The 22,129-nt window shown below is 45.3% G+C and overlaps 1 protein-coding gene across 1 annotated transcript in view; it reads left to right on the top strand.

Annotated features, from left to right (window-relative positions):
* Ankrd6 (ankyrin repeat domain 6) overlaps positions 1–22,129 on the top strand; it is a 180,710-nt gene that overhangs the window by 152,940 nt on the left and 5,641 nt on the right. Inside the window, exons 4-13 of the mRNA XM_026410983.2 lie at positions 3,681–3,779; positions 4,593–4,691; positions 9,297–9,395; positions 10,740–10,838; positions 12,903–13,001; positions 14,397–14,474; positions 18,755–18,859; positions 20,122–20,256; positions 20,551–20,736; positions 21,170–21,322. Of these exons, the coding sequence (XP_026266768.1) occupies positions 3,681–3,779; positions 4,593–4,691; positions 9,297–9,395; positions 10,740–10,838; positions 12,903–13,001; positions 14,397–14,474; positions 18,755–18,859; positions 20,122–20,256; positions 20,551–20,736; positions 21,170–21,322 (1,152 nt within the window). The remainder of the gene's footprint in view (positions 1–3,680; positions 3,780–4,592; positions 4,692–9,296; positions 9,396–10,739; positions 10,839–12,902; positions 13,002–14,396; positions 14,475–18,754; positions 18,860–20,121; positions 20,257–20,550; positions 20,737–21,169; positions 21,323–22,129) is intronic.

Here is a 22,129-nt window from a genome sequence, read left to right as displayed (position 1 = left end):
GGTAAGACCTGTCTCAAAATAAAAAATGAATAAAAAAGAACTGGGGATATGGCTTAGTAATTGCCCCTGGATTCAATCCCTGGTGCAAAAAATAATTTCCTTGGATTCATCAGTATGTAGGCCACATCTTTTTCTGTGTCATGTTTAAAAGAACAAAAATTTCAACAGTAAATTTTAATTTTGTAGGAGCCAAGAATCGGTTCACAGATAACTGATCTTTTTTTTTTTTTTTTTTTTCAACTGAGGGTTTCAGAGTGTTAAATTTTGTTGTGTTCTGGGGGAGAGTATTTTCAAGTGACAACCCCAGGCAGCACTTTGTTCATGTGTCTTGTCTCAGAGCCTTTCTCGTCTTGCTAACTTCAGAGTGGCCGCTGTTAAAAGCTGGAGAAAGTATATTGCTCAGCCCTCCTGGACCATTCCAGATGGTGTAAGCAAAACCAATTGTCCAGCCAAGGACAGATGCTGGGGAGAGGGCTGTACCTGTACAGAGTGTTTATCTGACGACGGAAACGGGAATCCAGGTTCTGAGTGGGTCTCTGTTGGGGAGGAAGAAAGCTGCAGGGTTCGGGGGGCTTGTTGCCTGGAGACAGGTAGTGAGTATAGCTGAAAAGTTTTACAGGGAAAGGGACAGGCAGGAGCCACCTGTGCCAGCCAGTTTGCATCAATTCAGTAGTTAGATGAATCAAGGCCTGAAGAGATCTGAAGATTTACTCCGAAGGACTACAAAAAAAGTTAGATTTAGCTGCTAGCACTGAGAGAGAGATTCACAAAGGAAAGTTGTCCTGAGAGAAGCAAATACAATCGGTCAACGATGAAGGCCAGTAATAATGGTTCTACTCTGGCTCCAAAGCTGCCTCAGCTCATGATTTAGTGAGCAGGTATAAGATGTGATGAAACATTCAAGCTGGACCATGACCTAGGTCAGATGGCGCCCTGACCAGTGAAGGCTCTTGTGATCATTTGCACGCAAGAGTGACTGACACAAGTTGTGTGTTCAGGGCTTGTTGCTCACGCTTTATGCATGGCATGAACAGAACAGTAAGTTTTATTTTGTAAAGAGCTTTTTTTTTTTTTTTCCCAGGGTAGTATCCTTGGCTAGGTAGAGTGTAGTTGTCATGGTATTAAAAGGCCTCTAGAAATTTGGAAAGCTGACCAAGGTAACACTTCCCTACCCTGAAAGAGTGGGCTGCTATCTTATAGTCTTGCTGAGGACAGAGCACCATCTTTCTCCTCAATAGGTCAATACTAATAAGTCACACCTGAGCCTAATTTTGGGAAAATTCATCTGTTCTGATAGGAAAATGGAAAGTTTTAGAAATTCTTACGAATTTTTTTTTTGTTTTTGGTACCGGGGATTGAACTCGGGGGCACTCTACCACTGAGCCACATCCCCAGCCCTTTTTTCGTATTTTATTTAGAGACAGGGTCTCACAGAATTGCTTAGCGCCTCACTTTTGCTGAGGCTGGCTTTGAACTCTTGATCCTCCTGCCTCAGCCTCTCGAGCCTCTGGGATTATAGGAGTGAGCCACTGTGCCCGGCATCTTATGGAATTTTTTAAAAGTTAAGACTTGGTCAGTAGCTCCTATGATGAGTTGTTGGGCATCAAGTTTTCTTCCTCCAGAAGTGCTTCCTAAGGTGTAGGAAATGGACACTGTAATGTCACACCTCTTGCCACTACTGATCTTGCCATTACTGATCCTGTGGCCACATTCTCCTTTTAACCACATTGGTATATAGAAAGAGTTCTCTTTGAAAAAGTGGACTGGAAAAGTGGACAAGAAAACCAGTCTAAACCTAATTTATAGTGGAATATTAGCTTAGGAGGCCGAGCAGAGTGTCATTGACGTTAGTGCTGAGGGCAGTGGATGCAGTCATGGTAATGCCACTAGATGTCCTGACTCCATCCCTCAGGACATCCCTTAAGTCTACAGATAAACTTTAGGATGAAATTCGGAGGGCTGGGATTGTAGCTCAGTGGCAAATCGCTTGCCTCACATGTGTGAGGCACTGGGTTCGATCCTCAGCACCACATAAAAATAAACAAGATATTGTGTCCATCTAAAAACTTAAAAAAAATCGGAGACATGGACAGTTCTATTCTCGGTATATTGTTATGGCTTAAACTTAATTGTAGTGGTTTTCCCTGCTGCTCAAAGTTATAGGTGTTAAAAATAAGAAGTTGGAAAATATTAAAAACTGTAAAAAGAAAATAAGAATTACTTCCCCTTGGGGATTTTTAAAAGGAGACTTTAATTTTAAGAAAGCAAATTTTGACTACTGAGTAGGATTTTTTTTAAATCATGATAAAATCATATAACAAAATTTCCAGTCATAACCATTTAAATGGCAGAGGTATTAAGTGGCATTACATACATTCACAATTTTGTGCATCTTCAGAACTTTTTTGGATTAAATAATCTTAATGTGTGTAAATCCAGGGAGTTTAGTAAATTGAATTGGTATTTCATTAAAGCTATTTATAGTTGTGCATTCTTCTTTTGAGAAATCTCCCATTTTGGGGGGAACTGAGAATCCAAGCTATATCCCCAGCCCTCTTTTGAGACAGGGTTTCACTGAGTTGCAGAGGCTGGCCCCATACTTGTGGTCCTCCTGCTTCAGCATGCTGAAGATTATAAGCGTGACTGCACCCGGTTGTTATCTGTTTCATAACAATCTTTCATGCCTTTCTTGGGCTAAGGTCTAGGGATGTCCTGGGAGTGTACCATATCATAGAATCCGTAAAAGGAGGAGAAGGACCTTGGGGATCGTCAGGCCTCACCTTTAGCAAGTGGAGATCTAGTGAAGTGACAGGTCTCGCAAGGACATACACTACCTGGGTCTCATAGTCCCATTGCCCTGTGCCTGATGTTCCTTTTTACCAGGAAATCTTCCTGCTGTTCACCCATCTCATCTTTCGAGATCAAGTCTAGACTACAGGCTTCACTTGATTTGCCCTGACTTGAGTATGTGTCATCAATAAGATGTACTCTTAGAGACTCAGAACTGTCATGTTACAGTCTTGATCTTCTTACCTCTGGGTGTGTTTCATCCTTCTCTCCACTGCCACTGGGGAAGAGTCAAGTTCCCTTCGGCGCCTGCAGGAGAAAACCGGTTGGCAATCCCAGGAATCTGATGGCAGAGAAGGATCAGAATGCAGCATAAATCAATGAGGATGCAGTGCTACTAACTGACCTAGCCAGAACGATTGCTCTGTAAGCCAGGCATCCTGACCCCATCACTCTGGACATCCCTTAAATTGTACAGATAAACCTTGGGATGAAATTGAGATGTGGACAGTCCTATTATATACCAAGGATATTGGTGGGGGTGAAGACTGGGTGTGTTTGGTTTAATGGCCCAGCACACCACACACAGCCCAGCTCCCAGACTTGCTCCTCACACGTGACATCCCTTGGGATGGCAGGAGAGGGCCTCATTCTGAAGTTGATCTGGGGCCAAGGGTTGCTATTGGCTTATGGTCTCCTTGAGTTTATGGACAAAATTGCTCTGCCAGTGTGCGTTGTCTACTAACAGGACCTCAAAGCTCTCCTTGCCTGTGGTGATGAGCCCTTCTGCAAGTAGCCAGCCTGCTCCGTGTGGGGGCGGGAGGTGTCTGAGTGGAAGAGTGAGTGGTGCTAGGCAAGCTGACTGCTGTTCCTGCCTCCATGTCACTCTGCAGGGGGACCAGACTGCCTTACACCGGGCCACGGTGGTGGGGAACACAGAGATCATCGCAGCACTCATCCAGGAGGGATGTGCCCTGGACAGACAAGACAAGGTGAGGGGAACATGCCAATCACTCACTGTTTCCTTGGTGTCTGCTCATTTGTTTAGGCCCCTGAGGCTTTCAGAATAAACTAGATGACATTACATTTTGGTGAAAAAGTGTGTGTGTGTGTGGGGGGGGGGGTTAACCTATCAGGCCCCTGGAACTTGTGAAACTGAACTCTCCTTTTTTGATTTTGCAGAATTCCCTGTGGTGTCAGGAGCAGTGGGGGGCTGGGCTAGGAATGGGCAGTGAGCCATCCTGACAGGATTGTTTTCTGTCAGGAGCTATGGATGGGCCTTGGAGCCTTTCTCAACATAAGATTACCAGGGCTGGGGATGTGGCTCAAGCGGTAGCGCACTCGCCTGGTATGCGTGCAGCCTGGGTTCGATCCTCAGCACCACATACAAACAAAGATGTTGTGTCCGAGAACTGAAAAATAAATATTAAAAAATTTTAAAACAAAAACAAAAAAAAACATAAGATTACCAGAGAGGCTTAAATCCTAATGCCTAAGGTGTCTGTGTACATCACAAATTCATTTTTATTTATACATTAGATGGCTTTTATGCTTTTTTTTTTGTTACCTCCCTGTGCTGGGATCAAACCTCATACATGCTAAACAAGTGTTGTATCTCAGCTAACTATTCTAGGAGAATGGAGACTGGCCATTCGGATCATTTTCTTTGTGTTGTGTGGCTCAGATGAGGGATCCCAGTTGAAGAAAACCTGTGGTGTACTGTGACAATCTACTGTGATATATTGATGGTAATGAGAACCATTAGGTCTTGGGTAATGGTGCCATTTCCCCTGTGTGTCCCTTAGGATGGGAATACAGCCCTGCATGAAGCATCCTGGCATGGTTTCAGCCAGTCAGCCAAGCTGCTCGTTAAAGCAGGAGCCAATGTGCTTGCCAGGAACAAGGTGAGGCCCAGCAGGTGCTAGGACTCCTCATTCACAGGTGAGGATGGCTGTGGGTTTCCCTCCTTGTAGGAGTCTCCTCTCAGCAGAGTGAGAGCTCAGAGGTGTACAGAGAATCTGCAGTTTCATTTGCAGAGAAGGGTTAAAGCAGATAGATATTCCTGGTCAGGAGCAAGTTCCCCATCAGCGCCGAAATGCTGCTGATGTGAGACTCCCTAGTGCTGCTGGGAACCTGCATCAGGTCACTGTCCCCAGCATTGACACTACTGTAAAAGGACAACCCTCAGTTGACATTAAAAATGTTAGCAAGGAACTGTGAAATGCCAATACCCAATAGTAGCAAGAATGTGGAGAAGTGGGCTGGTAAGGGGGGTTCACTGAGGTACTACTAGGGAAGTGAGATGGGAACAGCCGCCTTTAAGAGGCAAACTGGCAAAAATCAAGAGTTTTAAAAGTGGTTCTGCCTTTTTACCGAGTAACTGCCTCCCTAGGACTCCATTCTCAAAATCAATAAAATATGGTTGGTAAAAATTTACCCTTAAGGATGTTTGACAGCAATAATAGTAATGTAAAAAAATGTGGGGCGAAGGATTTAAAAATCACTATTCACTCATATAGTGAACACATTTAATATAATTAAAATCAGTTTTGAAAGTAATGGTCTTGAGTTATAGAAGAACATAATGGGTATGAAATCATATTTACTTATCTCAATGCTTAACATAAATTTATATTTAAAAACTGTCTTAAAGGGTATCACCAAATTATTAACAGTTTTACCCATGGGAATGGAGAATTTCTATATTTGTTTTTGTTTACACCTTTCCCAAGATTTCCAAAACGCACTGATTATTCCTTGAGAGAAAAGGCACATTTTATTTTAAAAATAAAAAGTATTGTCGGGCCTCTTGGGATATTTGCAGTGTGGCGAGGAGGACTTGTAAAAGGGCTTGCCCTCTTTTCTGTCCTTGGAGAGTTGGGCTGGGTGTGTGACAAGGATTTGAAGGGCTGGAGGATTACCCATAATGCACCTGTACAGTCAACATCATGGGGTGGTGGCTTTACCTGGTAGTAGTGGAATAATGAATCTGGTGTGCTAGACCAGGTGACAGCAGCATGGTGATTATGGGCAGCAGCTTGCAGTCTCCCTAAAACAGTAAATGTACAAACACATGGCAAATAGGATCTGAGACCTGATATCTGTAGCCTAAAACCCCTTTGCACACATCTCCATGCAAGATCTTCAAAAGCAATGTCAGACAAAAGGTCTAATAGCCAACCTGTCGGAGATATACTCTAATGACTTCTCTGGGTTTCGCCTGCTGAGGAAATGGAAAACCAGAAGGCTTCAGAGACCATAACCCATGCAGGGAGTGTAAGAACCTGCCATGGTGGCTTGGACCTCCTTTGAAATCTCTGGTTATCACTGCTTTTCTCTTGGTTTATTACAGTGTGGTGAAGCAAGCCATTCCTGTCCTCGTGGAGACAGGGACTGAGTCACGGTGCTCATCTCCCCTCTCTGGTTACTCATCCAGTCTTAGGCTGTTTTCTTTGTCTATTCTGTCCCTCTCTCTTCCTAATTTATTTTAGAAGCCTCAAACAAATCGACTAGCTCAGGGCTGTGTCTTCTGTATCTAGCTCTTCTTCAGAAACCTCCCAGTGAAGCCTTCCAACCTGCTCCCCTCCTGAGGTTTTCCCAGATGCATCTCCTGTGCTCACAGTGGGCTTGCTCTTTCCATTGCCTGACCCTCGGGAGTGGACCACCCCTCATCTGTGCCCACAGATGCCAACCCAGGCCCTTAGACCTCTCCCCTTGAAGGCCCACCATGCTGTCTCCTGCGGCTCTCCCTTGGCACTCACTGTACACAGCTTTGTGCAGCTCTTTTCTAGTTAGATATTTCTCATGAATCCTTCATGGGCCAACAGCTTGAGGGGCAACAGCAGCTGTGCATGGCAATATCATCAATAATGCTTGACTCACCATTTCTTCAGGGTTGTGCATGGTCTGGAACATGAGTTGGTGTGTAATCGCATCTCCTTTTTATAACAACTTTGAGAAGTAGTGGTCCTTGTTTGAGTGAGCTTAGGTTGGAAGTCAAGGGAGTCCTCGATTAAAACACATTTAGGGCCGTAATCCAGCCCAGGTCTGTCTGCTCCAGCACACTGCCTCCCAAAAAAATACTGTGGAAAGCCACAAGTTCTCTCTCAAGATACGTGGTAGAGGCTTTGGAAGCACCTCTAGGATAACTCATGCTATCCCAGAGAGAAATTTTTATAATCTGCAGCCGTCAATCTCTGGGGAAGCTTCTAGAAAGATCCTTATTATTCAGCAAATACAGCAGCCCCTGTCTGGGAAGCCGGCATTCCTTACTCAGAGTGACAGAAAATGTCTACTACACATGCCTTCTAAGGGCCATTTTTAAAGTTTCAGATTTTGAGATAGAATTTATATACATAAGGTTCACTTTTTTTTAGATATGAGATCGTGTTCTAAGTTTCGACAAATGCGTGCAGTTTAAGATGTAGAATGTTCCCATCATCCCCAACAAAGTTCCTTTCTACTTCTTGGCAACCCCCAACCCCTGCTCCCAAATTCTGGCAACCATAGGCCTGTTTTGCCTTTTTGAAAATGTCATATAAGTGGATATTGAAGCATGCAGCCTTCTGTCTGACTTCTGTCATTTAATATAATGTTTTGAGATTCCTGCATGTTACCTGCATGACTCTCCAGTCCTTTTGATTGCTCAGTAGTACTCCACTGTATGGATGTACCACAAATCACTTATACAAACCTACACTGTTTAATTTTCTTGATCCAAATTTTTTTCCATGTAACGGATATTTTCTTATTGGCAAAATAAGCTTTGGTATGATGCATTTCTAAGAACCATTGGATTTCTTTTACTTCACTACTTTATTCAACATGTATTTAAGTCTGTCATGAGGCCCACAATTTGGAGACAACATGGGAGTATTTAAAATGTGGGCAGATCCTTTAATGTTGAACTAAGTTAGCAGCGGTTCTCTACCTGGTTGCACATTAGGTTTTCTTAGGGAATTTTCAACAAAAAACAAACCAGGCCTGATGAGAACAACTGTCCCCATTTGCCTAGAATTGATATTTCCCAGAATGTGGGACTTTTCATGCCAGAACTGGGACAGTCCAGGTGTGTCCCATGTCCCCACTCTCCCAGCCAAGTAAATTAGAGTCCCCAGAAGGTTGAAGCTGTGTTTGGGTGTTTTTTAACTCGAGGGCACTTTACAACTGAGTAAATTACATCTCGGCCATTATTTTTGAGACAGTCTCACTAAGTTACTCAGGCTGGCCTTGAATTTGTGTTCCTTGCTTCAGCCTCCAGTACCTGGGATTACAGGCATGCACACTGTGCCTTCTAACACAGGTGTTTCCTAAAAGCTCTTCCATTGATTCCAGTGTGCAGCCAGGGTTTGAGAACCAGCGGTCCCCAAACTCTCAGGTTTATGATCCTTCATGTTTCTGCAGGTAACAGAAAAAGCTCTACAGGTTGGTTAGTGCCTAGGTTATGAGGGGATTAAGTGAACAACTGGCATAGTTTTCCTCTATTGATTTGCTCATTCCTTTTTTCAGTGGTCAGGAATCTCACATCCTAGAGTTTCAGCAGGCAGTGCTGTGAGCCCAGAGGGGAGGGAGTAGGTGAGGAAGAAGCAGACAACAGGCAGTAACAGCCAGCAACAGCCAAGCACCCACATGACTGCAGTCCTCAGCCCATGTATTTAACCCCCTGCATGCTACAGGCACGACACTGCTCCTATTGTGCTGCTTCTGCTTTCCTTATTTCTGATCTTGTTGCTTTCCCAGGGGTTACCAGCAGCCCTCCAAGACACTATTCCATAGAATCAGAATGTTTTGTTCACATCATGCAGTTCTTTCTGCAAGATTGCTGTGGACATTACTCTGACCCTTGGTTGTCATTGTGATGTGATATGTTGGAGGTAGAGTCCAAAAGCAGCAGGGTCTCTGTATGGTGAGTGACAGGTGCAGGGGTGTTGTCTGCTATGTGGGATGGCTTGTTCTTAGTTCAAATTCTTATGTTTCAAGAAAAATATAAGAACAGGTGATTTGATAAAGCCCTATAAGTGAAGTCTTAATTACCATGAATCTGTACTTCCAGGAAGTGGTTTGGCCTCTTTCCCTCACCATTGGTAGAAAGCTGTGCCCACGGCTAACGCCCATGTTGGGCAGGAAGTCCTCTCTGAGAGGGTGACACCTGGCACACATGCAGCATTTTGTGGTCCCGACAGTGCCTTCCTGGGTATTCTTTGTCCATCCCCACAGCCTCGGGAGGAAGAATCTTGCTCCCTTTCCCAGGCCAGGCATTTCTAGAGCCTTCCCCAGTGGCTTTCAGCTAGGAAATGGCAGACCCAGGTTTCCTGACGGGACTTGTCTGCCTATTTGGATTCCATGTTAAATGTTCTTGCCCCTGAAACACCCTCACTGGGACCCCCGTCAGGAGGCAGAGAATGCCAGCATCAATACTTTTACCCCCGAGTATTACCCCTCTGCAAGGTGTGCCGGTCTGTGCCCCAGTGTTGCTAATGTGTACCCCCTTTTCTCTGCCTCTCTCCAAGGCGGGGAACACGGCTCTGCACCTGGCCTGCCAGAACAGCCACTCCCAGAGCACACGCGTCCTCCTGCTGGGTGGCTCCCGCGCTGACCTCAAAAATAATGTGGGTGAACAAAACCGGCTTCTGTGTATTCTCTCTCTCACTTGTGTCATCTTGAAAAATGACCACCCCCTCCCCCAGTCATAGCTACATTAAAAGATTGGAAGGGTTTGGGGCCTGTCTGCAAATTACTCATTTTTTTGCTAATTTCCTAAGGGGTCATTTAGGGAATGAGAAGAGGAATCAAAAGACTTGGAAATATTGTTTATTTCCCATCCTTTTTTGCTCCTCATCTTTAGTTTGTTTTTATAATTTCTTCCAGCATGTGTCTGAGGCAGTCTAGGAAGCCTGTAAACATTTTAAGAAGGTCTCTGCTCATGTGGAGTGTCATACTATTATTGGCAAATATGGAATGATACCCTAGGGGTAGGTCTGGTAGGTGCTCCTTCCCAGTATCTACAAAGGGCAGGTCCTGTTAAGTACTGAGGTTCCTTCCCATGAGCCAAAGGGCCAGTGGTTCTTGGAGGAGGCCTGATCTGAAAGGTCCCATGAGTGTCCCTCCTCCCTTAACAGACAAGTTCTTTCCCTTACGAATCCCATGCCTTAGACGGGTTGGCAGGAGAATCTGAGGCTTCTCTCACAAATGGCTGAGATCTCCCTGTGTGAAGCAGACTCATCTGAAACAGAATCATCTCAAGTTTTAGAACCTCAGCATTGAACCTGGCTCCCCCTTAATCCAGGGGGAAAAGTTACAATGAATGGACACTGTTCTCTAGACAGCTAGCATGGAACATCAGGAGATGCTGCAGAGCATGACAACTTCCTGTCTCTGTGGTGGTTGCCATTTCTCTGGAAGCAGACTTACATTCTTGACTACTAAGGCAGAGTTTTCTGGATGCTCTTTTTAACTCCCAGTAACTGCTGGCTCATCAGCAAGGGGTGCAGACAGCAGCAGCCAGGCCACATGGCTCCACTTGGATTATTAGGGTCCTACCAGCCATGAGGGGTCTATGCTGGGAAAGGCTCATTTCCAAAGCAAGGCTGTAGGTGGTCTTAACTTGGTTTACTCCAGACTCCTTGGGTTATAGGGTAGGCTGGAGTCCATGGATCCTTATCATCTGCCTTAGCTCTGCCAAAGGTCTCACGGGGAGCAGGCATCCCATCTCACACACATGAAAGCAGACCATATGGTGGTTCGGTACAGTGAAAATCAGGGTTGCAGATGGCAGCCACAGCAGACGGGACTGCAAGGGTTGGAGTGGGGCGTTAAGAGTTGCTTACTATTCAGGGTACCATCCCCTAATGAATATATGATGATCTTCCAGCTTTTAAATGATATTTTCTTTTTATGTTTCTCTTTTGCTTTGTAATTGCTGACTGTGCTTAGAGTTTGATTTCTGTCCGCAGGCAGGCGACACCTGTTTGCACGTTGCTGCGCGCTATAATCACTTGTCCATCATTAGGCTCCTCCTCAGTGCTTTCTGTTCTGTCCATGAAAAGAACCAGGTCAGTGCATGTATCCTCTTCATGGCCGTGGCATCCTTCGTACTAGGCTACCTGACACGTGTGTTAGCACAGCCAGGAGCAGAGGCTGCTGGGAGGTGCTGCCCTCTGACCTGCTTGGGACTCCACCAGCACTGGTCTCTGTGTGGTTATCCTATGGAGTCCCACTGGTCTTGCCAATCTGGCCTTTTGGGGGACGCACACCCTTTATCATTCCTGTGCATATCACCACATTTGCATTTTGAATTTTTTTTGAGATCCTGGGGCAGGCTTTGTTTACAGTGAGTTTTGAAAAGGAAACCCACAGGAGTGTGGCTTGGTAAAGAAGGGAGGGAGGGAATCGGGAGACTTTTGACTCCAAGTTTTTTTCCTTATACTGCCACTTTTATTTGAGCAGCTGGAGTCTCTTATTTCTGTAAAGTTGAGTACCTGAACTGTATTGTTGCATATAGTAAGAATTTGAAATGAAGCTGTAATTACGATAGTCTTCCATGGAAATGTGCATGTTTATCATTAGTCATTTGGATAAAATAGTCTGGATATTTATTGATATCTAAATGATGCATAGTTTGACTTTTCCAAGTTTGGATGCATAAATCTAAAATTTAAAAAACATTAGATTGTGGTTCAGATTAAATATATCCTATAACAGTAGTTTTGACTCTGGCTGCATATGAGAATCAACAGGGGAGTTAAAAATGCCATTCCTGGATCCACTCCAGTTTAGAAGAGCCAAAATCTCGGGCTTGAGGTCCAAGCAATAGTACTTTCTAAAGAAGTTCCTTGTCTGAATGTGCAGCCAGGTTGAGAACCACTGACCTAATAAAATAGCTAAGTCTGTCATTCTGTAACCTCCCCAGTGGGTTCTCATGGATCAGATTACCTGTCCGCAGCCCCCACCAGCCAGCACTTCTCAAGCTTGGCAGCATTTTACAGTTACCTGGGTGCTTTTAACAATTCCCATGCCCACCATAGACTAAGGAAACCGGGTCTGAGAGTAGAACCCTGGCATCGGTGTGTTTTAAAGCTCTGCGGATTCCAGTATGCAGCCAAGATTGGAAACCACTTCCACAAGCTTCCCCAGCACTCACAACTGAGTGGCTGTGAAATAAAATAAACATTGTTGCTGCTACTCACAGATGGCTACATTTTCATGCTGTCCATGAAAAAAGCATCAAGGCTCTTTGCCTAATCACCTGGCAGGGGAAGAGAATGAATTATTTCACTTCTCCTATATTTGTCTGGTATATTTCTGTCATTCTGTTTGGAAAATGACAGCATTTGGAATTAACCTAAGTTGCAGTTGTCTTTCTTCCTTTCAAAGTTAATTGTCTAAAACGCCTTTTGTGTGTTATTTTTTTTTTTAGCTATACACACATAAAGTTTAATTTTTAAATTAGGCAACCTTTTGTGTTTTATTATAAAACACTTTGTATAAAATATGAACACTTGTAAGCTATATGGTCAGAGGTGGAAAACAACTAGTCTTAATTGAACTTTTCTCAGTGTCTCCACTCTAAGAACACCCTGAATCTGAAGATGGATTTTGTTTGGAGTCCCAGAAGCCCCTTTGAGTCCATGAGGTTGGCTGAGGGCTGGGCTGTTACCCCTCCAGTGCTTGCAGAAGTAGTCTTTTTTTTTTCCCCCTCAGCTTCTGCTCAGTCCAGCACTCAGAAACCAACTGTTCCTCTGACCTCTAATCCCTGGGCAGAGGCGCAGGACTCAGAGCTCTGGGATGAGAAGCCTGCTGGCCGTGGGCTTCCTGCCCATCATCCTGCCTTGGTGAAGCCTTGGGTCCCATCATTCCTGGCAACCAGCCCACCACGACTTAGCCTCTGCATTTAATCCTGTTCCATGACTCCAGGAAACCCTAGTCAGACATAAATGTGATCTGGGTGCCTAGGCCATTAGTCCTGAGATCTCCACGAACAGAACCACATGATGCCTTGACAAGGGCCTCATGTGCTCGGGAGGTGAATCTTGGTTTGACCTGGAAGCCATCCTAGGCCAGGAAGGGCCAAGGGCTGGGACTGTCAGGTGGAGTCAGCATGCTGTCTGATTTTTCAGGCTGGAGACACAGCCCTTCATGTTGCTGCTGCCCTAAATCACAAGAAAGTGGTTAAACTCTTACTAGAAGCTGGAGCAGATGGAAGCATCGTCAATAATGTAAGTCGAGTTGCAACAGTGGTCTCCTGAAGGCTTTCTCATCTCCATCCAGGATAGGGGGCGGGTGTTTCCACTAACCCACAGCAGACCCTGAGGATCCAGCCAGCTCCACTGAAGCTATAGCCCCTGGGGTCCTTGGGGAAGCTGGAGGGGACCCCAGCACTACACAGCCCCAGGAGTGGACAGTCCCTGAGGGCCCTCCTTTACATACCTAGCAGCAGTGAGCACAACCTGGCAGGAAAAGAAGCTTGGAGGTATCCAAATTGGCAAGTAGATGTTACCAAAAGTGAGTGCCAGACCTGAGAGCACCTGTGGCCTCAGGAAGATGGCCTCACAGTCATTAGACTAACCAGTCTTGAACTCCCAAATCACTGCTCCTTGTTCCTTCCTTCCTTTCTCCATCTCCCCAGGTTCTATAACAGGCACCAGTCAAAGCCATTGTTCTTCCTCGAGGCTAGCCTCCAGTCTCTGCCCTTCTGAGAAGCTCAGAGGGGCCTGGGGTGGGATAGCCGTGTGGGGTTCTGGGCTGTTGAAGTGGCGAAAGGCTCCTGATCTTTGCTAGCTCTGGGTCTGGCTTTCCCTTCCTCTTCCTGCCTTCTCTAGATGGCCCTAGCACCTGCTCTGGCAACCAGCCCACCACTACTTAGCCTCTGCATTTAATCCTGTTCCATGACTCCAGGAAACCCTAGTCAGACATAAATGTGATCTGGGTGCCTAGGCCATTAGTCCTGAGATCTCCACGAACAGAACCACATGATGCCTTAACAAGGGCCTCATGTGCTCAGGAGGTGAAACTTGGTTTGACCTGGAAGCCCTCCTAGGCCAGGAAGTATAGCAGGCGGGCCAAGGGCTGGGACTGTCAGGTGGAGTCGGCATGCTCTGGATGGCACAGCCCTCTCTTTCTGGCTGCCTTCCTCTTCCTTTTCAAAACCACCATTATCCATTCCTGGTTTTGGCTTAATCTTCTGAGACACTATGGCCGACCTGATGTGGCCCTTCACTGTTCTCCAGGGAAAATCTATTGCCAGTGGATTTTATGATCCTTTGTGTTGTTTCCTGACTAGAAATGTTCCTCCTCCTATCCTTCTGATTTTGACCTTCCCTCCTCTTTTCCAGGAAGCATTCTCTGGTGGGCGATGCCCTTGACATTTGCCTCCTAAAGCACTTCCTGCTCCCTGGGTCAACACTTGCCCTCTGTCACAGAGAACCCGGTGTTGCTTGGCGCCCTGGGTGATTGGCATGAGGCTGAAGGGCAGGATGGGCTTGTGCATGGCTGTTTTGCTGAGCACTTGCAGGGGCTGAGTGTCCCAGTGTGGAGCTGCCACTCCTGGGGAGAGCCATGTGTGGCAGCATTGGTGTCCCTTTCTCACCTGCCTTCCCTGTGCCTTTCCTTAGGCAGGCCAGACTCCGCTGGAGACCGCCCGCTACCACAACAACCCAGAAGTTGCTCTCCTCCTCACTAAAGCTCCCCAGGTAGGATTACAGCGCTTTGCCTTGTACTGATGACATGGGGCTGCCGAGTCACTGGGACTTCTCTAGTTGCTGTCCACTAAGCAATAGGCTTACTAGCCAGGCAGTAGGGATCCTTGTGAGCCTCTGGGATGATGAACCAAAGCCTTCAAGTCCCACCCTTTATACTTGGTGCCATTATAGCATGGTCATCATCACCACCAGCTTCCTGGACCATAACTTCCCAGCCACCCGGGTTTAAAACACTGCAGGAGAGGACTGCTGGGGCAGATGCCACTCCTGAACAAGTGGGACCGGCCTTTGAAAAGAGACGGGGCATTTCCCAGAGGAGGGTGGGAGGGAGGGAGGGGGGACCATTCTCGGCACAGCAGTAGTCAGCCTCTAGAGGCAGTTAAGTATAGTATTCATTCCTTTTTTATTTAATAATGATATTTTGACCCTTATTCAGAAAATGATGGCTGATATGTTATCATTTGAGTTGACGTTGACATTATCTAAGTAATAAAGAAATATAAAAAATTTACAAGCTGGTCATAATTCTTTTACCCTCAAATAACTGTTTCTTTATATTACCCTCCAGAGGCACAGTTTTTCTATAATGAGACTCTCACTGGATGTACCCTTTTATATTTTGCCTTTCACCATAAAAGGATAATACTCTGCAGTCTTCATAATTATAATGGAAACATAATATTCTTTTTTATTGCTTTGAATATTTTGTTAAGCCATTTCCTGAATGTTGGACATTCAGGTTTTTTCCATATTGGAGCTATTCCCTTATGGTAAACACTGATGGGTTTTCCATCTTTTTTCTGGCTAATGTTGCAAGAAGGCAAAATTTCAAGAAGTCAAGATTCTAAACACCATCCTGCTATATACCAGCCTAGCCCAGGGTTTTGTGTGGTCTTTATAAGTTTTAAAAACATGTCAAATATGGCTAGCAGTTTCTGGAGACTTCTGTCTTTTGCAAAATTGATCACTCTCTTGAGTGTGGAGCTGGTCCTTCTCAGTGAAGGTCCATTGACTCTTAATAATAGGAGTCAGGTATGAGAAGCTGCTAGAAATGGAATGTCTCATCTCCAGCTTTTTGCAGAGATTCATTAATGGAATTACATCCATGAATCCTAGTAGAAAAAATGCTGATCTCCCATGGACTAAAAAGCACAGGTTACCTGCTGCAGTGGTGCACACCTGTAATCCCAGTGGCTTGGGAGGCTGAGACAGGAGGATCGAAAATTCAAAGCCAGCCTCAGCAATTTAGTGAGGCCCTAAGCAATTCAGTGAGACCCTGTCTCTAAATAAAATACAAAAAAGGTCTGGGGATGTGGCTCAGTGATTAAGCACCCCTGGGTTCAATCCCAGTACCAAAAACAAACCACAGAGTACTATGTAAATGTTAGAATTCATTGTATGTATTGGACATTCCAGCATTTGACAATTTAATGGGCAGCGAGACCCATCCTCAGCTATACAAAGACCATGGAGCCTGGAGGGGTGGAGAATTCCCCACTCCAAAAGACTAATGTGTCTTTAATCACCTGTCATATGTCTTCCAGAACCCAAGAGTCTTCACTTATAAGGAGAAAAGCTTCACCATTCCCTGTGAAGCTCTGCTTTTGTGTTTTTGTTTAAAAATGATTTCAGTTTTTCCACATCCACACTGAAGAGCAAGTAAATTGGATGACATGTTATGAAAGTTTATTTCACACATAATTGTACATGCTTAACCTATTCTCAACATAAAGAACTTTAAGATATGCATAGAATTTTATGCATGCCATTCTGTTGAGCTGTAGTGACAGAAACAGCCTTACTATTTGTCTTGTCTGCAAAGAGAAGTGTCCCTGCCTTAGTCCCTTATTGGAACATGGATTTTAAGGGCCACAGCGGCACTAAAAGTAGGCTGCTTTCCGAGGCCTCAAGATTGCTATTTCCTGATTTCCATGGACTGGAAAAGATTAATGATGTACCATTTGGTAGATGGTATGGTTCACCGAGAAAGACTGTAAGTCTTGCAAAGTTATTTTCACTGGTTAATGACATGGTAAATGGAGGGAATTTTGTTGATTGTTTTGAGTTTGGATGACCTCTAAGTGTCACTTGTCATATTTGATTGATGGGGTTCACAAATGCCTGGGAAGCGAATTTCAGGCCGATTTCGGTTCTATGTCCTAAGAGGCGACAAACCAGGTGAGCAATCAGAATGAGACTCTTTCATCAGCCTTGACTTTCTACTGAGTCTGAATTTAATATTAGAAATGGCTTAGGGCAGTGCTTCTCAGTTTTTGATCTAAGGACCCTTTTGCATTCTTAAACACTCTGGGCCCAGGATTGAAGATTTCTACCCACTCACAGATCTGCACTCTGTGGAGATACATCCTCTTCCCATGAAGCAATCCTAAGTCAGATAGGAGGTACCTGGCAGTGACTGGGGCTCCCCTGCATGCCAACCACCTACTTGTTCTTGGTAATGCCAACCACTCTGTTTGAGAGGATAGAGCACCAAAATTACTGGCCTGAAGATCCTTCAGCTGGTGGCTTCTGGTGGAACCTGGACTTGTCCAACCCCACACATACTTGTCTGCCTTCCTTCAGCTGCTCTGCATGGTGAAGGGAAGACCAGATGTCTTCTTTGGGGGGCCACAGCTGGTGTGATGGCTCACAGTTGCAGCTCAATAATATTTGACTCAAACTGAATATGACTTGCACACAGTTTGGCCAAGGGAAAAATCTGAGCTAGTTTAGGTCTGGTGTGCTAAGGTAGAGAATGACACTATGGCCAGGTACGGTGGCACATGCCTGTAATCCCAACAGCTTGGGAGGCTGAGACAGGAAAATCGTGAGTTCAGAGCCAGCCTCAGCAACAGCAAGGCACTAAGCAACTCAGTGAGATCCTGTCTCTCATAAAATAGAAAATTGGGCTGTGGATGTGGCTGAGTGGTTGAGTTCCCCTCAGTTTAATCCCTGGTACCCAAAAGAAAAAAAAGAATGACACTATGCCTGGCACAGGGATGCCATATCTCTCAACTCCAGGTGACACCATTCTTGTCCTCGTTTATGTTATGGAAATCACGCTCAGCAAGAGATAAAGCGTTACTCTGAGGGTTGGAGAACTCCGGTTTATTTATCCCTGCAGACCCAAATGAGCTAGCGTTCTGAAGTTCTGGTCCCTGAGCTGGGGTTACAGGGGGCTCTTTGTAGGATATTTGACATCATTTATTAACCATTACTACAATGGTGGGTTACAATTCTTGACCTTCATGACCAAGGACCCTGTATAGAAATTTTATAAGTAGTTCACAGGTGCAGAACAAAGACAGTAAAACACTTGCGAGTGTTATCAAACAGTGTCCTTTCCCACAGGCAGCAGTAACTCAAGATGACTTGAGTTTATCTCCCTAAGAGTTATCTCTAAGAACTAAGCCTATGAGGTGTAGTTTAGACAGCAGTTAATTGGCATAGAGACCTAAAATTTATACTAGCAATTTTTTTTTAAAGAGAGAGTGAGAGAGGGGAGAGAGAGAGAGAGAGAGAGAGAGAGAGAGAGAATTTTTAATATTTATAAGTTCTCGGCGGACACAACATCTTTGTTGGTATGTGGTGCTGAGGATCGAACCCGGGCCGCACGCATGCCAGGCGAGCGCGCTACTGCTTGAGCCACATCCCCAGCCCTATACTAGCAATTAAGTGATATACCTACATTCCTAAAAGGTTTACAAAGTAAAAAGAAACTTCACAGTCATCTGTTACCTCCCTGGTCTTGAAGCCTGTCAGATGTTTATGTATCAAGAGTTGTCAGGCTTCCTAGAGATAGCTATATACAACCCAACAGATAGGGACCCTTAGTTAATTAGGTTCCCTGAAGAGAGGCTGGCAGAGGAGAGGGAGAGAAATTAATCCTTTGGGCACTGATTCTTTATCATAATGTTTATCATAATGTTCTTATAACTTCATTTTATAATCCAATCTGGTATCTCCGCCACAATGTGACATTCCCTGGAGTTAGGCAGTGCACAATTTATACACACCTACTTGGCCATACCTATTGAGGTTATCATAGAATCTGAGATTTTTGAGTTCAGAGGAAATATCCTACCTGTGATGCCCAGCACAGGACCTAGGAGATAGTGGCTCCACAGGTGCTTTTTTCGTGTTTCATGTGAATGCTTGGTGTGTCTCCCTAGGCTGTAAGTTCCTCAGGTCAGAGAACCAGGTCAGGGAGAATTCTCACACCTGTCGTGTGCACGCCAGTGCTCTGTAACGATTCCATCTGCTTCCTTCAGGTCTTGCGCTTCAGTCGTGGGCGAAGCCTGAGGAAAAGGAGAGAGAGGCTCAAGGAAGAAAGGAGGGCCCAGTCCGTGCCAAGAGATGAGGTGGCCCAAAGCAAGGTTGGGGGTCCCCCTGAGTGGCCCCTTCTGCCAGGTTCACCTCGCGGCTCTCATGCCTCGGCCTCTCCTTCCCCCTGGGCTCCTCAAACTCTATTGCTCATCCTTCTCCTTTGGGCTCCACGTCCTCCACTCCTCCAAGACATTGATCCTGTGACTGTATGAAGCCTGTTGCCCATCCAGTGCCCTGCATGGGCATGTTCACTAGCCCATGTGTCTGTCACCTTTGTCCCTGATGTGTGCACAACAAAGCCTCTGACATTAACCCTTGCCATGTGGAGCTGTGGTTCTCCAAGTGTGGTGTCCATGCATCACTTGGAACTTTGTTAGAAATATGCCTTCTCGGGCCTCATTTCGCACCCAGTGGATCAGAAACTCTGGGGTGAGGACCAGCAGTTCATGGTTGACCCAGTCCTTGGGTGATTCTCACGAGAACCACTGGGATGGGTTGGTTCCTCAGTTTCCACTTAGAGAATGAACCAAGGCTTTGATGACCCATATTGATTCTCTGGGAAAATCAGAAAAAGATGTCCCCTGGGCATATGATAAATTGAGCCTGAGTTGGATTTCGCTGCCTCACTTCGCTAGCTAGGTGCCCTTGTGCAGTGAACAGCTTGCCTGGTTGTACATGGTACTCCTTTTAAGTTTTTCAGGAGTAAGAAAACTAAATATAGAAATGAATTTGGGCACATAAAATGTTATCCAGTACTTGCCCTTCTATTTCAAAATCCTTTTGTCAGGGATTTCCAGGGTTAAGGCACCATAATTTTAAGGTCCTATGTGTATTGTACATATTAAGTTGTAAAAGTTCTAACAAAGACCAGACGAGATTTCATACACACACACATATACACATATATGTATATGTGTGTATGCATACACATATATGTATATATTCATTTCTGAGGGTTCTCACTCTCTGACATAAATTGTGGGGGTCCAAATTCAGAGAATGATTATAGTTATATTTTGGTGAAGTGAAAAAAAGACCCCAAATCTCTAACATTCTTTCATGTATGGTAGATTCCTGGGATTCTAGAACATAGTATTTAGACACACAAATGTATTTCATTTGGACTTAATAAAATAAACACAAAATATTTAACCAATCAGGTTGAACACTGCTGAGCAGTGTTCCCTGTTTGTGTAAGCATCAGGTGCCCCTGGGTCTCCTACTGGATGGAGTCTTGCAAGCAGTTTTACCCTGTTGGTAAAAACTGAAGGAGCAGGCAGAGCAGGATTCTGGGATTTTTTTTTCTCTGTAGGGAAGTGTCTCAGCAGGGGACAGTCCCAGCAGTGAACAGGCTGTACTCAGAAAAGAGGAAGCCAGAGATGAATTTCTGTCAGCCTCCCCGGAACCCAGAGCCAAGGATGACAGGAGGAGAAAGGCAAGGCCTAAGGTCAGCAGGCACCGAAAACAGCCAAGAGGGGGGAGGTTGGGGGCATTCCTGGGGTTCATCAAGCCAACAGCTAAGAAGGAACCTTACCTGGCCTGCTGGTTTGAGCCAGAACATAGACATCAAGTCTGGCTCATTTCAGACGCGGGGTGAATGTGCTGGTATTTTTTTTTTTTTTTTAATTTTGGTTGTGTTAAACATCTTTGCTGAAAAGCTGGGGAGATGGGAGCCATTGTCTGGGTGTTACTCTTAGAGATGTCCCAGGGCTCAGGGGTGTTGTCTCTTCCTTCCCCACAGGTGTCAGCATTGTCTGACCCCACCCCACCAGCAGACCAACAGCCTGGACACCAGAAGAGCTCACACACACATCACCACCCCAAGAAGAGGGGCCGGCACCGGTGCTCGTCCCCACCGCCACCCCATGAGTTCAGGGCATACCAGCTCTACACGTTGTACCGGGGCAAGGATGGCAAAGTGATGCAGGTACTTGCACAGCCTGCTGGAACTGGGACCAGTGGCCTCCAGCCAGATTTTCTATTTAACTGTATTCTAAGGGTCTGATGGCCCCTTGAGACTTGGCTTTGTAAGGACAGGCTTAGGAGGCAAGCCAGATGGCATCTTCACTAAACAGTGCCCTATGCTCCTGCCTCTTAGCTTCTGTCAAGCAGGGTGCCTTTACAGGGCCTTCTGCTCCATCCTGAGGTGACTAGGTATCCTGAGGTCCCAGAGTGACAAAAAGGAGCTTGAAGACAGGGACCATGTCTTACCTTCCATCTTCTTAGTGTCTTCTGGACCCAAAGCTGAGCTCGTAGGACAGGGATGAGTTCATCTTCTGTCATCTGTATCCCTGTGGTCTACTGCCCGGCCCTTCTGGGTCAAAGGACTCAGACTGATTCTTTTTCCTCTTCCCTCTTAGGCACCAATAAACGGTTGTCGATGTGAACCTCTGATCAACAAGCTGGAGAATCAGCTGGAGGCAACAGTAGAGGAGATTAAGGCAGAGCTGGGATCGGTGCAGGATAAAATGAACACCAAGCTGGGGCATATGGAGAGTAAGACCCAGCACCAAGTAAGCAGGAAGGCTAGCCTCCTGATTTCTAGGTGTCCTGGCAGAAAATAAAACCAGAGACTTTACAACTGGGGATAGAGCTGAATGGCGGAGCCCTTGCCTAGCAAGCATGAGGCCCTAGATTCAATCCCTTGTACTCTCTCCACCTCATTTAAAAAAAAAAAAATGAGAGAAAAGGGGGTTTTAGCATTCTTCTGCCCTGAGAGTATCAGATGGGATGTCAGAGAGGGGCACTCTATCAATGAGCTACAAAAATCCCCAGCCCTTTTTATTTATTTATTTATTTATTTATTTTGAGATAGTCTTGCTAAATTGGCTGGCCTTGAACTTGGAATCCTCCTGCGTCAGCTTCATGAGGAGCTGGGATTATAGGCCTTAGGTGTCCCAAGACATATTTTGACTGTTTTTGTTCTTGATTCTATTCTGGAATCCAGTAAAGACTCATTTGTGTGCATTTGACTGTTAAGTCTCTGTGGTTGCTTAATCTAGAATAGCCCCAATTCTCTGAGCTTTTTCTCCCCCATGATATTAACTCTTTTAAGTATCCAGGACAGTTGTTTTATAGGATGATCTACATTCTGAATTTGTCTAGTAGTTTCTTTGTGGTAGTATTTAAATTGTTCCTTTATCCCTGTATTTCTGTAAACTGAAAGTTATTAGATTATAGAATGTGGTCCCAACACCTGCATCCTCTAAGGACTTTGAGGTGCATGGTGAGCACACTCTTGGGTCTCATTCCAGATCTACTGTACTAGATTGAATTGTGAATAAAATTGGGGTGGGGCCCATCAACCTGGGTGTCAACAG

Source organism: Urocitellus parryii, chromosome 8, assembly GCF_045843805.1.
Source record: "Urocitellus parryii isolate mUroPar1 chromosome 8, mUroPar1.hap1, whole genome shotgun sequence".
In the NCBI taxonomy this organism is placed as follows: domain Eukaryota; kingdom Metazoa; phylum Chordata; class Mammalia; order Rodentia; family Sciuridae; genus Urocitellus; species Urocitellus parryii.
The sequence above is the reverse complement of the archived record's forward strand: the minus strand, read 5'-3'. Positions and strand labels throughout refer to the sequence as shown.